This window comes from Acanthochromis polyacanthus, chromosome 15, assembly GCF_021347895.1.
Source record: "Acanthochromis polyacanthus isolate Apoly-LR-REF ecotype Palm Island chromosome 15, KAUST_Apoly_ChrSc, whole genome shotgun sequence".
In the NCBI taxonomy this organism is placed as follows: Eukaryota; Metazoa; Chordata; class Actinopteri; family Pomacentridae; genus Acanthochromis; species Acanthochromis polyacanthus.
The window spans coordinates 30,060,558-30,076,378 of NC_067127.1; the positions used below are offsets into that span (position 1 = coordinate 30,060,558).

Consider the following 15,821-nt stretch of genomic DNA (forward strand, 5'->3'; position numbering starts at 1 on the left):
AACAGTCAGCCACCCCTCCCCCGGACCAGTCCTTCCTGCAGCAGCCACCTCTGCATCTGTCTGTAACCCCCGCTGACTTTACCACTCCCGCTGTTTTCACCCTCCCTACAGCTCCACAGTTCTCCTACCATCACACCTCACCTCCTCCACAGGGCCCCACACCCACAACCAGCACACAGCCTCCCTGCCCCAGCTTGTCCCTATCAACATCCCAGGTGAAGAGAGAACTGAGCAGACTGAAGATCAGAAAGGCTACGGGTACGAATGGTGTCAGCTCCAGGCTCCTCAAGTCCTGTGCAGATCAGCTGAGCAGGATTGTGGAACATATCTTCAACTTGAGCCTGAAGCTGGGGAGAGTACCACAGCTGTGGAAGACATCCTGCGTGGTACCGGTGCCGAAGATATCGCACCCCAAGGACCTCAACCACTACAGGCTGGTGGCACTAACATCACACCTGATGAAGACCCTGGAGAGGTTGGTCCTTTGTCATCTGCGACCCCTGGTGAGCTCATCATTGGACCCGCTGCAGTTTGCCTACCAGCCTGGCATCGGACGGAGATGAGGAGGAGTACAGAGAACTTAACCGGGACTTTGTGGACTGGTGCCTGCTGAACTGCCTCCAGATCAATGCGGTGAAAACCAAGGAACTGGTGGTGGACTTTAGCAGGAACAGACACACTTCTCCTATACCAGTGAACATCCAGGGAACGGACATTGAGATTGTGGACTCCTACAGGTACCTGGGTGTTGACTTAAACAAGAAACTGGACTGGACTACTAATACCAACGCACTTTACAAGAAAGGTCAGAGCAGACTCCATCTGCTCAGAAAACTGAGGTCCTTCGGGGTGCAGGGAGCACTTCTAAAGACTTCTTATGACTCTGTGGTGGCATCAGCCATCATGTATGGAGTGGTCTGCTGGAGCAGCAGCATCACGGCTGGAGACAGGGGGAGACTAAACAAACTGGTAAAGAAAGCCAGTTCTGTCCTGGGCTGCCCCCTTGATCCTGTGGAGGTGGTGGGAGACAGGAGGACGATGACAAAGCTGTTGTCTATCATGGAGGACACCTCCCACCCCCTGCAGGAAACAGTAAGATCAATGGGCAGCTCCTTTAGTGGCAGACTGCTTCACCCGTGGTGCCTAAAGGAGAGATACCGCAGGTCCTTTCTTCCTGCTGCAGTCAGACTTTACAATCCAGCCTGCTCCCAGTAGTTTCTACTCACCCATTTACAAACTGTGCAATAGAAAATGTAAATAATGACGCTGTGCAATTTCAAAAAATCTTGCTGTAGATACTGTTTCTTTCCTTTTCTTCTTCTGAAGAACATTTTCATATTTGTATATATATGCACTGTGTGCTTTCTGTGTGCTGCAATCTCTCTCTTATTCAATGTCCTATCTGCTGCTGTACAATGGTAATTTCCCCGCTGTGGGATTAATAAAGGTTTAATCTATCTATCTATCTATCTATCTATCTATCTATTTTTTTAAAAAAACACTAGTTTTCTTCTGCATTATCAGTTTTTTTTGTAAATTTGTGCTCAAAGATTTGAGTTTTAATGAGTATGGTTTCAGTTTTGTTTCATATTTGGACAAGTAGATTAATATAGGAACACAGCCTAGGCCTTTGGAAGTTCAGAGAAGATGACAGACTCAGATAAGAACTCTCTCCTCTCCAGCACTGAACAACCACCAGTTTCTGGAGGAAAATGGGGATACATGTATTTCTTTATGTTTTCATTCACAGGAAAAGACATTCAGGCCTTCTGCAGAGAGATGGAGTTCCCTGCAAAAGAACATTAAACACCTGGAATAATCATTTGATAGACAATGACTTTCACTTTTATTCTATTAATGTTTTGTTTAATCAACTCTTATGCTAAAACCCCTCCTCCACTCTCCGGGATGGTCTCTCTGGCTCCATCTCTGCCTTCCACCAAAGATCAGATAAGAGGGTCATAAAACTTTACGACCTGCTGGAGCACATGTGAGGCTGGCACATAGAGACACGCTTTCTTTAAGAAACATGAACATCTTCAAAATTCATATTTCTGAGATGTATTTTGTATTTTCAAGTGCACCAAAGTTACTGAAAGTACTTCATCTGTAGCATATTCAAAAATGACAATTCTACCCGTTACAGAAGCCCAGATATTAAATATGATGTTTAATCTCATTTCTTCCACAGGATACAATGATTTTGGAATGAATTCCATTAACCTCTGAATTTATTTTCTATTCAGGTTGAAAGGGTGAAAACTTGTGTTCTTCATTACCTAACATATGACATGTTATCATATCTTCACTGTGACATATATTTTTAATATCTAGAGCACATAAACATATAGTTATGAATTAAACAATTCACATAATATTCACATATGTGTTAACCTGTACATTGCTTAACTGGATTATGAGAGATAGACAGATCACGTTTACTCATTAATATCACATATTTTTAATCCTTTCTTGATCATTTTCCCTCTCTCTGCCTCTTCCCTTGAAACAAAGAAAGTCAAATTTCGAGTTGTAGATCGCGCCGAAAAAGTTCATCTCCGCCCATGGTCCGCCTGGGCAGATAAAGACCCAGACAGCCCCCACCTCGCTCTCTCTTCTTCCTCTGTCTCCCCCCTGAGATGCTGCACGCTGAGAAGCATCTCACTATTTCTTATCTAAGATGCGTTTTTTTTTTCCTTCCTTCTGAAGTTTCTTTGTTCCAGGGCTTGGTCTCTGGTAACTATTTATCCTTTCACCTTTTTTGTAATTTAAGTTAGATATTTTTGCTCACGTTCTACGCCGAATTTATTCTTTTTATCCGTGATTTTTGGACAAGAACTAATTAGGAACCAGTTCCCGTGTTTCCTAATTTTGGCTCATTTTTAACATCCGTTCCTATTACTCGGCTAACGCCTGAGAGCCATCATTTTTAATCAAGCGGCGACCATCCATCGGACACGGCTCCCTCAGCTGAACGCCAGAGATCTGCTGGTCCAGAGACCCATTTGCTCCGAACTGATCGCCCATGCAGGACGGCCATCATTGCCATAGTGACGGACAACAGCGCTTGGGGAAACAAAGACGACCCGTCATGCTGTGAGGCGTCATCCACCGGCGACTTCTGCATCCCAGCGTATGACGGTTCACTACAGTAAGACCAGCTGAGATTTACCTGTCTGAGTTCCTTGGTTGATGTCACTCACCACTTGATTAACTATTTAACCGCTCCATTTTATTCTTTTACCAATCGTTCTTAATCCAAATTACCGTTTAATTAGTCAGGTCATGCTAGCTGGCTTCCTTCACCATAATCCTGTCTTAATATGCTAATTTGAACCCCCCCCCCACACACACCCGTATTCACTCACTCATACACACACACACACCCATATGCACTGTATAGAGATCTCACCTGTATTGTTTAATAGAATAGCCAATAAATGTTTTCATTTTAGATCAAATTACAGTCTTGTGCGTTTCATTGTGAGAACTTGAGGTCAATTTAACCGAGAATTCTAGCCTTTCTGATACGAGACTGATCAACTGAATTTCGACAGGAATTTCTTTGAAATTCTGCTTAATTACTTTCCTTGCATAACACAAGGTGGTGCCCTATCTAACGAGTGCACTAATAAATTACCTTACGTAGTATCCCTACATTAAATGTGATTATGTATGAGTAAAAATATGAAAAAAATCCAACCTTTGAGCTCATATTAACAAAAAAACTGAAAATAGAGAAGTCAACTAGTGATATGCTCTGAACCATACGTAGCTGAGTGTCAGTATAAAACAAAAAAAAACTAAATATGTGGAACACTTAATTATTGCTCTTGTGGAGAATGGACCTCTTACCACTTTACCCGACTCTCTTCCACCAGCTCCAGTCGTAGTGTCATGTTTGAAGCAGGTCAGGAGGTCATCGGATCACATCAGGATACGACAAGGAGACGATGAGGTTTCCTACGAAGCCTTGAGGTTAAGAAGCAAACGGAGGCAAAAAAACAAACAAACAAAAAAACGGATCGTCTTGAGAACACGTCTTATCTGCATCTTTCTGGGATAATCTTGTTGGAAATCTCTGTTGGTATTCAGCTCGTATTCCTGCTCACAAAGAAGCACAGCAATCTGAAATCTGTAAACAGTGAAACTCTGCAGCATCATAATCAACAATCATGTTTGTTTTTCCAGTTTTCATTCACAAAAGAAACAAGACAGCAAAAAAATGATGAGCAAAACAACTTTCATGACCTGTCTTTAATAACTGAGGCCCAGTGGTTCCTTTTAAATACATGAAGTTTGATTTATTGAGGCTGAGCGTCACCGACAGTCGTCTCTCTGTGAGGAAAAAAAGCTGTGCGTCGCATATTTAACTTGATTTAATTCACGTTTTTGAACGGCACCAAAACCCATTGACCTGTCTGAAATAAAACACAGAGGAGCTTCTGTTCTGTGACACTCAGCCCGAGTTCAGATTTAAAAATAAAACATAAAAACAGGGAAAAAAATGAAATTTACTCGTCAACATCACAGCCAAACATTACCAGCAGAGTACAAAGAGTTTAATAAAAAAAAATCAGAACAGCTTCAATCTTTACCTCCTTAATTTAAAGTCTTTACTGAATATTTTAGGTGGAACAAGACAAAAAAAAGGAGTCTGCAGAGTGGGAGAACAGCAAGAAATCTGATAAGTTATTAAAAATGTCTTTGTTTTAAATGATAATAAATCTGTTTTTGATTGCTGGTCTAGTCCTATATGAATAAACTGCATTCTCATTTTGAGTGTGTTTTCTGCTGTTTATTGGTCACATTTCTAATCAACAAGTGGGTAGTGGGTCAACCTGGTAGCCCAGAAAATGGTAGAAAAGCTTTAAACAAGTTACCAAAGGATCATATTCTAACCAAAAAACATATTATTTTCCAAAATAGAACAAATAAACAAGTGAAAATTAAATTAAAAGCTCATCTCTGATCATTAATTGAACTTCTATAAGACTTAAGTTTTCTGAGAATATTTAGAAGCTTTTTCCACAAAAATAGATAAAATTTTAACTCAAACACTGTAAAACTACTCGACAGCTACACAATAGGATGCTGCAATGTTAGATCAATTCAGCCAAAATAAATCCTAAAAATAATTCTGAAGACTAATAATGATACAGAAACCTTCACGTATCACATATGAAACTCCTGAAGCCTAAATCTGTGGTTTTGAGACTGATTTCAGAGTTTTTGAAGGTTAAAACTAAAGATTTACTGCATATTTGGCTTCTGACGTGTTTTCTAGAAAATAAAAAACAACTTTAAGGTAATTTTAAAGAGATAAAAACAAATTTGTTACCAGAAGAGGTTGTTTTATGTAAGAAATATGATCCCATACAAGACGCAAAGCCTGTTCTCCTTAACTTTTTGCTTATTTTTGGACGAGAAAACACATTCAACTTTAAATGAGAATGCAGTTTAGCTGTGCGGGAACATAATATTTGTCAGACAGGTTTAGTCGGTCGTATAAAACGAGGCATTTCAAGAATTCAACTTTCAGGAATATCGTAAACCAAATCCCAAACCATTCAATGAAAAAATTACTTGCAAAGTACCCAAATAATCCTCAGTTTGAGCTCTAAAGGTGCTGAAATGTGGAATGTTTTAACTACATTCTTCTTTCTGGGTTGTTTTGAAGTGAGAAACTGCAGGATTTTACTCTTCTTGATTAGTATCGACCCTGAAAAACCCACAAAAAGTTTTAATTCTGGACAAACACAAGAACATATTTTATCCCAAATGGGAAACAAACAGATTGTGCAGACTGGAAATGTAAAATTAACTTTTGTTTTGGTTTTAAACACAGGATTTTATGGTTGAATCATTGAAAAGTGGCCACAGAACATTCAGGACAAAAAACTTTTACACTCGAATGAACTGGAATTTCTAAAAATCAATAATTTTCTGTATTCTGGAAGCCTTCCTGTTGTCAACATTTCTTTCTTAAACTTGGTCCAATAAAGACTATTCTTTCTTTTTTCTCCTTTATTTAAAGGGGAACTTCGTTTTTTTTCAACCTGGGGTCTGTTTTCATGTGTCATTTCATACATGTGAGTGATGGAGAAATGAATTTTTAACATAGCTCCAGTATTTAGCCAGGCAGGCAGCTTAGCAGCTCAGCTAGCGAAAAGTATGGGGCAACTTGTCCCCCCACGTCAAAGTCCGCCCTAACGTGCTTTTTTTCCCGCACTGACCGGCTCGGATAGTCTCAATGAGTGTCCCACAACATACTAGAGATGAGAAGTGAACGAAAACCTCCACATTACCTGGTGATCGCTCTTTGTTGTGGTCTGTATCCAAATCTCAGGACGCTAGAAAGCAAATCTCATTCCGAAATTGCGCGAGAGCTCTGGTGCGAGCTATCGTGCGATTTCGGAACAAGATTTGCTTTCTAGCGTCCTGAGAATACTGGAGCTATGTCAAAAATTCATTTCTCCATCACTCACACGTATGAAATGACATGAAAACAGACCCCAGGTTGAAAAAAACCGAAGTTCCCCTTTAATGAGTTCGCTGTCAGATCTCACCACTGGCTGCCATTAATGCTTAAAATTTAAAACATACAGCTGGATTTTGATTTAATTCTTGTTTTATGTCACAAAATAAGCAGAAAACAGTAAAACAAATGTGAGCAATCAGCTTTCTTCTTCATTATGATGCTTCCCAAAATCTTGATTAAAAAAGAAATAAACTCAAAGATAATAAATTCAACCATTTTGGTCCCACTGGCAGGAAAATAAATACACGAGTCTGTCTTCTAACGTCAAACTACAAGATTTTACTCCAGAACCTGAAGCAAATGTTGCAGCCGCTGGACCCAAACATGACGTACATCTTTCAAATATCTGAACCGATGAGTCAACAAACTTGACCTTCGTGGATAAAACTGATCCGCTCATGTTTTCGTTCAAGTATTTGAAAGCAGTGAAGCAGTTCTGGTCTGGTTCGGTTCAGTCAGGGTCGGTACTGTCTGTACTGTGACTGTGGAGCCAGAGGGTTGCTGGTTCCAAACCGGAGCGGCGCCGTAGACCCGCTGAAGGCAGTTCTGTAGCTCTGAGAGGAAGGCACTGAGCTTCCCACCATCCCCAGTCCAAACCCGGTTCCTAGGCCCTGAACACCGAGTCCCAGCCCGCTGCCGGGCCGCGCCAGGCCCTGACCCAGCATCCCCGTGTACGGTGGTGGTCCATAGGCGAGTCCCAGGCCTCCGTAGGGCCTGTGGGCCTGGTGACCCGGAGCCGGCAGGACCACCGGCTGCACGTTCCGACCCGGAGTGTCGAAGGAGAACTCTGGAGGAGGGCTGCTGAGTTTGGATGGAGTGGAGGTCAGAGGGTCGAGTTCTGATCCGGGGGACAGCAGCAGAGGAGGCAGGGAGGAGGAGAGGGAAGAGTAGCCTTCAGCAGAACCCAGAGGAGCAGCCGGGGAGGAGGAGGTGAGGGCGCCGGTGAGGAGAGGCCGGGTCCAGTCGTCTTTAAAGATCTGGACTGTCAGCGTGGAGACCAGAGGCAGCAGCCGGTTGGTGACATGAGCCAGAACCAGCTGCTCGTTGGCGTCACGCCGGATACGAACGTGAGCAGAACCGGCCTGAAACAGAAGAACGGAAATACCGAGGGAGCTTTAAAACAACAGCTACAGAACGAATTAAAAAAGGAGCCCGAAAAAAAAATCAAAACAACCGACACAAACAATTTAGAGTAATGCTCTGAAAACTGGTTCTTTAAAACTATTTGCTTCCCTCAGGTTCTGACCTTGAGTTTGTCTGTTCAAAAATTTGCACCAATAACAATTCTAACTTCATTTAGGATAACATCAGCTTTTATTAAATCCCACGAAGAGCAAATGTGCAGTGGTACAGCTACAAAGGGGATAATTCAAAAAAATATAAGGACATCAGCAGAAACAGCCACAAGTCAAACCAACAGTCATTAAGTCGGACATCAAACAAGCAGAGCAGAGACGAGACACAAATTTGTCAAGTTATCTGTGTTTTTAGTGCAGCTACAACAGAATGTTGTAAGCTGATTGTGGGAATATATTGCATATGTGTGATTTACGATTAGGATCTTAGTTATTATTTTCTGTTTTCATACAGCAGAACAGAAAGAATTGTTTTTCCCAAGACTCCACGGCATACTCATCTTCAAAATTAAACAAATCAAACCTTAAAATTGTGATATTTAATCAAAAAATATTTTATTCTACATGTTTCAATGAAGAGAATTACTAAAAATAAACCATTTCCTCAAATCGAGAAGTCACAACTAAATGAGCTGTGAAAACATTTCAGGGTATTCTTGGTTGAAGTCTGTGTTTACACATAGACAAGTATGGAAATAAATTAAAAACATGTGTAGCTTCTAGACCATGTGGAACTCTGTTTGTTTTTACTCTGTTTATTACAGCTGAGGATGCTTGGAAAAACATTGCACAAGTTGATTCCAGTCATATTTTGTGAAAGAATTAATCAAGCAAAGCTTCTATTTTATATGATTCATGCCATTATAACTGTCATATTGTACACAAGACATTTCTGACTTCTCTCTCCTTCTAGTCATGGTTGTTCTGTTTCCATAGAGGTGCAGGACTTCAGATTGCAGTGAAAAATGAACCACAGTGAAGAAAAATGTGACAGAAAGAACAAAAAAATGTGACAGAAGAACAGTGTGGGACCTTCGCGCTCGTCCGTAGCGACCTGAAACTCGGCCGGACGACTCCTCATTACGATATCTACATTCTTGCTCGTCCGCCTGGACGACCGCCGCTCAGAAAGACATATTAAACTAGAAAAGCACTCGGAGAGCGCAGACCTCCGCCAGGCCATCTGTCTGTCTGTCTGTCTGTCTGTTAACAGCATAACTCAAAAAGTCATGGACGGATTGTATTGAGTTTCAACAGTTTGGGCAGAAAGCATAACATGCATGTACAGTGTAACAGCACAGTGTTTTGCAGGCGCCGCCGCCGCACGCACGTACCGTTGCGCGCGCGTGTGAAGGTACCGTACGCGTCGCCGCCGCTTCGTTTCGTCAGTCCTGACTCGCCCGGGAAGCCCGAACCTGCCGCAGGGGAGGTTCGGGCTTCCCGGGCGAGTCTGTACAATTGAGAGATGGCCTGGTGGCCATCTCTCAATTGTACAAAGTCCTTCAAAAAAATCCTGGATCCAGACGGTGATCCGAATCACCTCCAAAATCTAATCGATTGTTACTTTTGGCCTTCCGGACATTCTGTAAAAATTTGGTGAAAATCCGTCCACAACTTTTTGAGTTATGCTGTTAACAGACACACACACACACACACGGACAGACACGGACAGACAGACAAACAAACTCCGGTGATTACATAACCTCCTGGCTGAGGTAATGATTTCTTACCAATTTAAAACAACGAATAACTTCTCGGTTCTCAACCTGCAGGAGGCCGCCACCTTGTGTCATTGCGCATCGCTTTCGCGCAGGTTTCAGTTTCCGGTTGGGGTTCGTGTGGATGTTGAGCGATGTCGATTCCAACTCTAACCATTTATTTATATTTATTGCTTCGGCTCCCAACTTTCCTTAGGGGTCTCGCTTCGATCATTGAATGACAGTATAGAGGGGGCTATAATGGATAATGAAGAGTTTCATTTCCGATTTTTCTTATTATTCGATGTTTGGAGGTTCGATTCCCACATCTCCACACAGGTCTCAGTTTGGATCACACGGGTTATTATGGCAGACGCTTGGGTTTTGTTATCAAGGAATATTTTCAGGGATGATGTGGTCTTAGGACTTTTTTGGTATGACATTTTTGTGATATTTTTGTGCTAACTAAGAGACTTTGTGCTAACTAATATAGACTTGGTATGATGATGACGATATTATACAACACGGTCTCACGGGGATTCGTGAAACTGTCACGTCAGTTTTTGTTTCGGTTTCGTGCGCACCAACACGATGTCGTCATGTTTTTCGTGCCGCTCACCACAAGCGAAACCCGCTGTGGTAATCACATCTGAAAGTGGTTTATACCGGCGGATTCATGACGATCTAAGCTGTCCATCGGCGTTTGCGGCCGCCGTTGCAGCCGCCGCTTCGGCCGCCACTTCGGCCGCCAGACATTCTTTAAATTCCTATGCAAATTCGGCGGATTCATGACGATTTAAGCTGTCCATCGGCGTTTGCTGCGGCCGGATGTCTGGCGACCGCAAACGCCGATGGACAGCTTAAATCGTCATGAATCCGCCGAATTTGCATAGGAATTTAAAGAATGTCTGGCGGCCGCAGCGGCGGCCGCAAACGCCGATGGACAGCTTAGATCGTCATGAATCCGCCGGTATAAACCACTTTCAGATGTGATTACCACAGCGGGTTTCGCTTGTGGTGAGCGGCACGAAAAACATGACGACATCGTGTTGGTGCGCACGAAACCGAAACAAAAACTGACGTGACAGTTTCACGAATCCCCGTGAGACCGGGCTGTATTATATCATATTTGCTTATCAGAGATAAGTTTATTTCAATGTTAGATAGATGATACTAGTAATAATGTACATAGTTATGTTAAAAATTATCTCAGGATGATGATCTCAGGATGATGATCTCAGTGCTACTGGAGGACTTGATGCTACATTTAAATTTTCAATGTTATTTCTGTAGAGTTGCCATATCAAAAGTGATCATAATGATCTCAGGATGATGATCTAAGTCTTACTGGAGTGTAGTATTAAAGTTACACAAGATATAATTAAAGATTTTTTAAAAAGTGACTTTCTAATCAATTTTATTTTTTGCTTCAACTAAAAAAAAACACCGGGAATTACGGACGACCAGAAATTTGGATTTGGCAGGAGTTGGTCGTCCGTAATTTGCTGTACGGACGAACAAGGATTTTGACGAAGGTCCCACAGAATAAAAATGCCCTAAACTGCTTGGAGTGCAGCGAGTAAAGATAGAAAGAAAATGGAAAACTCGAGGACCGATTACACAAACAGACAATAAGAAGGCGACTAGGAGTGTAATAGAACTGGAAAGTTTGACTTAAAATTGAATGACCGTGAAAGTTTCTGATCAAAAAAAGAGCAAATTCATCGTCAACCTTGATTTTCGGTCCTAAAACTCCAGACTGAGGTCTCGTTTTGTCCTGGTTTTCCTGTCCTCATGGGAATATTCAGACCTCAGAAGGACAGACTCACACAAACACACAGCGAGCTGCCCCGTGGGGCACGAGTGCAGTCAGAGGGTCAAATCAGTTTGGACAGCTGCTCTGTTAGCAGTGGGCCAACAACCAACAGTTGTGTAACTGCTGCAGCATCACGGACAACAACAGGAGCAGCGGCATCAATAACACAAACAAAAACAAAACAAACAGCGGGATGGCAGAGGGAGAACGCTGCTCCACCTACAGGCGGCCGCAGGAACAGCTGCTACCTGAACACACAAACAAAACCGCCCGCAGAGCGACAACTTCTGAGGGATTCACTTGCATAACAATCACGTCATTTTGTCTTAAAGCGGCAAACTCACTGGAACACAAAGAAACGCACAACTCTGTGTAAAAATACCATAAATCACAATAAAAACAGATATTCTGGGGTCATATTTGAGGTTCTAATATCATGGTATCATACAAAACTAATTTTTTCCTCTTCAAAATCAACATTTAAATGATATTTCAGTTGGGTGGGGTGTCGGGCATGCTTTGTGGCTAATTTTTGAATTTCAGGCAACCTTATATTACAACACAATTTGCAACCAAAACTAAGATGCAACATTGCCACAAGGGAAGACAAATGAAAAAGTCCTCTCTGTGTGGAGTTGTAATGCTACAGAAATATTTTAAGGAGGTGTTGGAAGGTTTAAAACAGCGTTCCAAATCTTTTATTACTTCTGATGGTATTTATTCTTAGTTATTTACGTTAATTTCATTTCCTGACCGCCTTTCTACTGGAGCTGCACAACATCGGAGACAACTGACATTCTGGCATTTTGTTTTTCTTTGGTTTGTAGTACGATGTGAGAAAGTGGAGAAATTTCCACCAAATCACTTGAATAGCTTCGTAAGTAATTAATTAATAATCTTAGAATAATTGAGGGGATTTTGTAGGAAAGTGCACTGCATAGAAAACCCAAAAATAAATTTTGTTTTTTTTCTTATGATATATGATATCTGACACACTGTTTTTTGGGCTTTTTTTTTTTTTTTTTTTGCTTTGAAGGCATTTACATCTGACTTTGAACTCATTAAAAAAAAAAAAAAAACTTTGTGGGTCCAAAACTCCTAAAACAAGAGTACAACATGCATTATAAAACCCTTTTTAGACACAGCCTAGCCTGCATCTGTCTTCACAGTCACATCTCACTTTAATGTTCAGACACGACAGTGACAGACAAAGCAATAGGACAGAAAACTAATAGACTGTAATTTCAGTAAAAAAAAAATCTGCCTATAAGCAATAATTTAACTACAACTTTACCAACAGTAAAAACAAAAATATCCCAACCTGTCTGAGGTAAAGAGAAGTTTCCTGATGTTAGATAAGATCAACCCTGTCTCCATGTCAGGGATTATTGATAAATATAAGTAATTAATTAAGTTAATGTGCACAGCTTCTTCTCTTTGAAGACATTCGTACAGTGTGGATCCTGCAATCTGTTCCTCATGCAGCCAAAAAATAATCAGTCGATATTTTAATCCCACCCTGAACCCCATCTGTTCTGATCCTCCACTTCATGTCCATCAAACTCCAGACAAACACACTGAAAAACATCTTCTACCCTAGAAACATAAGAGAACTGAACTTTTCCAAACACTCACACTAACTGCCTGGACCTGAGTACCTTCTAGCAACTTCTCCCACCTACTTATGCACTCATTTATAACACACTTATAGATTATGGGTTGATTTTGCTGCAACATTTGCAATGACAATAAGACTGATGAGAGCACATCATGCAACCGACACATTGGGACTCTGTAGCTGTAGACATTTCTAACTCAAAGACAAACAAATAGAAATGGCAAACAGTCAGTTTAGTTGTGTATTTAAAAAATAAAAACACAGCCTCAGTGACAGGAAGCTCAGTGTGCTGATCAAATACCTGCACTGTTCCTAAATGTGCAGTGCAAGTATGAAAACCGATTGTGAAAGCTGATAAAACTTTGTATCTCTAATGAAAATTGATGTTCTCAGTATTTAAAAGTGATAAATGAGCCCAACAGCAAAGCAGTTCGGCGAAAAATTGTCAATACAAGGTCGACAGTTCAGCCACTTCGGAGAAGGACACATAACAAGTCTGATAAGACATCGAGTTGTTGTTGTTGCTGTGAGAGTCTTGAACAACAGAACAGCTAAATTCGCTCTAAAACATCAAACAGAGGAGAGTTTGTGTCTCTGCTCGTATGTTTCCCAGGACCTCAGCCGACCTGAATGCCAGCTGGGCTTGTTTGCCGTCACTGCGACATCGAGCAGCAACAGAGATGACGACAACAACAGCAGCGTTCCCTCCAAAAACCGGAGGAGGAGAGCCAGCGTCGGAGAGAGGGGGGGAATCTCCGCATGAATGACTTGTTCTTTCTTTTCGTCTGGATGAACAAATCCCTGCTGCGATCTGACGAATGACGAAGGAGGATGAACGAGACGAAGGAGGGGAGGGAAGAGGGGAGAGAAATCTAGAAACAAACAAACAAAAACTATCCAAAGGGGATGATAAGAGGGGAGATGAGGTGTTTGGATAAAGAGTAAAGCTGAGAAACGAGGAAAGTCCAGAGCTTCCAAACCTCCAGAAGTCAAAAAAGCCTCAGGAAGACAAGCAGTCAGTCGAGTGTTACTCTCCTAAATCACAGCATCGACTCAACTTATGCTGCAGCTACAGTTTACAAAACAGCAAAAAGTGTTTTAAACCCCCTGTGCCTGTCACATTATTACTCACTGTGGACTCATCTTTCACTGCAATATGGTGTCCTGAACCTCTATGGAAACAGAACAACCGTAGAAGGAGAGAGAACTCAGAAATGTCAGTCATAACGCCATAAATCATGATAAAAACAAACAAAAGTACATTTTTTCCTTACTTATTTCATAATAATTAAAAAAATGAGATCAACATGCTAAAAATGGAAAAAACCCTGGCTCCACCTACTATAAATATTTACCTATTCACATTTTTATGGTCTCTACAAACTGTTCTCTCTGCTCTCCAATCAGCATCAAATGTATCTTCCAACAACTTGCTCCTCTGTTCAGTTTTTGAGCCATGCTGCATTTATTTTATTGATCCAGTGTGTTTTATTTTCTGCTCAGTCTCTCTTGTTGCCTCCTCTCTGCTCTGTGGAAACACTGCCTGCAGTAAAACCAAAAAATCGTGCATCTGAATCATGTGTGTCTTTCATTTCCAGCAACTTCCCCTGTTCTTTGTTGCCATTTTTCAGACAATAATTATACCAAACAATCCTTTTATCAGCTGTTTTGCAAAGCTTTAAATCACATCACAAGAATCTTTTAAACATTTACACAGCATCTTGTCTATGTTGGGAAAAAAAAACTTTCTTTGTGGTTGTTTCTATTCACTTTTAAGCAAAAAAAAAAAAACCAAGCACCTCAACCTCTGCAAGTTGGATGATATTTATGTCTAAAGGAAACCCTGAAAACCTTTTTAATTCATTTTGACCCAGGTCATGTCTATCACCTCCTTTCTGTCATTGCACAGACTTCTATCAGACCAATTAATTTCTGTTATGCAAGGCTTTTAAATCTGAAGAATAGCTATAGGTGTTGCAGATTTATGATCTAACGTTATAGCTGCTGTCCGGAGTTTCCGTTTGTTTTCAATTTATGTATCATTTTTTAACAAAGCTTAAATGTGTTAGTCTAGTTCGATACTATAATATAAAGTTAGTATAACGCGATATGAAAATTTATTCCTGAGCTCCGCCTTCCTCTCATAGACCCCCATGTTATTTCAAAAAGCGCCGGTTGCTGCCGACCAATCAAGTTCGAGCTTCAGCTTTGTCATGCTGTCAATCAACGGTTACGCGTACAGCAAGCAAGCCCATGCAGAGGTGGGCGAGCTACGCACTACGCAACCGCGCGCACATTTGTTTTGCTTGTGGAGGAGAGAGCATCAGGGCTCAGCAACTTCCAGAAAAGTTACCAATCCCACGGCTTGTCAGGCCAAGAGACTGCAGGACGTTTATTGGCTCGGGGTGCTCGTGTCGCTCCCCGACCACGGCCTCCATAGCCCGCCTGACGGCTTCGTTTAGATGCCCGACCTCTGGAGGAAGATGTTGGGGCGTCTGGGACATACTCTTCGTCAGAGGAGTCATGCAATTCTGAACTCTAGATAAAAAATAAATAAACAATCTAACACATATACACGCGTAAATGCACTAAGTTTGATAAACAACGTCATCGAGAGGGATACACGAGTGTAATCACATATTGAAACTTTACTCGTTCGTCCTAGCAGATTCATGTTATTTTGGTATTAGGACAAGTTAGACTCAATACAGCATTCTAACGTAATTCCTTTATTATTTACTAAATGTACTAAATGCAGAAGAGGGGAAAACAGCAAAACAGGCAAGATGCTGCAGCACTCCGGGCACTTCTCTCATGTACTGCGCGCGTGCACAAATAAAGGGGCGAAATCAGAGGGAGGGAGGGACCAACAGTGTTTTGGGAGACGCTGCGATTCAAACTCCGGACAGCAGCTTTATCAATAACCTTTTGTTTTTAGTTTTAGTTGACTGCAGACTTTAGTTGGGCACATGTGCACTTCTGAATGTATAACAATACTTCTCTTATAGATCTG

At 41.5% G+C, this 15,821-nt stretch overlaps 1 protein-coding gene across 3 annotated transcripts in view; it reads right to left on the minus strand.

Annotated features, from left to right (window-relative positions):
* slc30a6 (solute carrier family 30 member 6) overlaps positions 1 to 15,821 on the minus strand; it is a 580,472-nt gene that overhangs the window by 447,764 nt on the left and 116,887 nt on the right. For 2 of the 3 annotated variants that reach the window (XR_007947027.1, XR_007947026.1), the window contains exon 15: positions 6,298 to 7,623. Coding sequence is in view for 1 of the 3 variants with exons in the window: in XM_051959637.1 (XP_051815597.1) it covers positions 6,997 to 7,623 (627 nt within the window). In the remaining 2 variants the exon portion in view is untranslated. Of the gene's footprint in view, positions 1 to 4,226; positions 7,624 to 15,821 lie in introns of those variants that run through there. The other variant, XM_051959637.1, reaches the window with a different exon arrangement.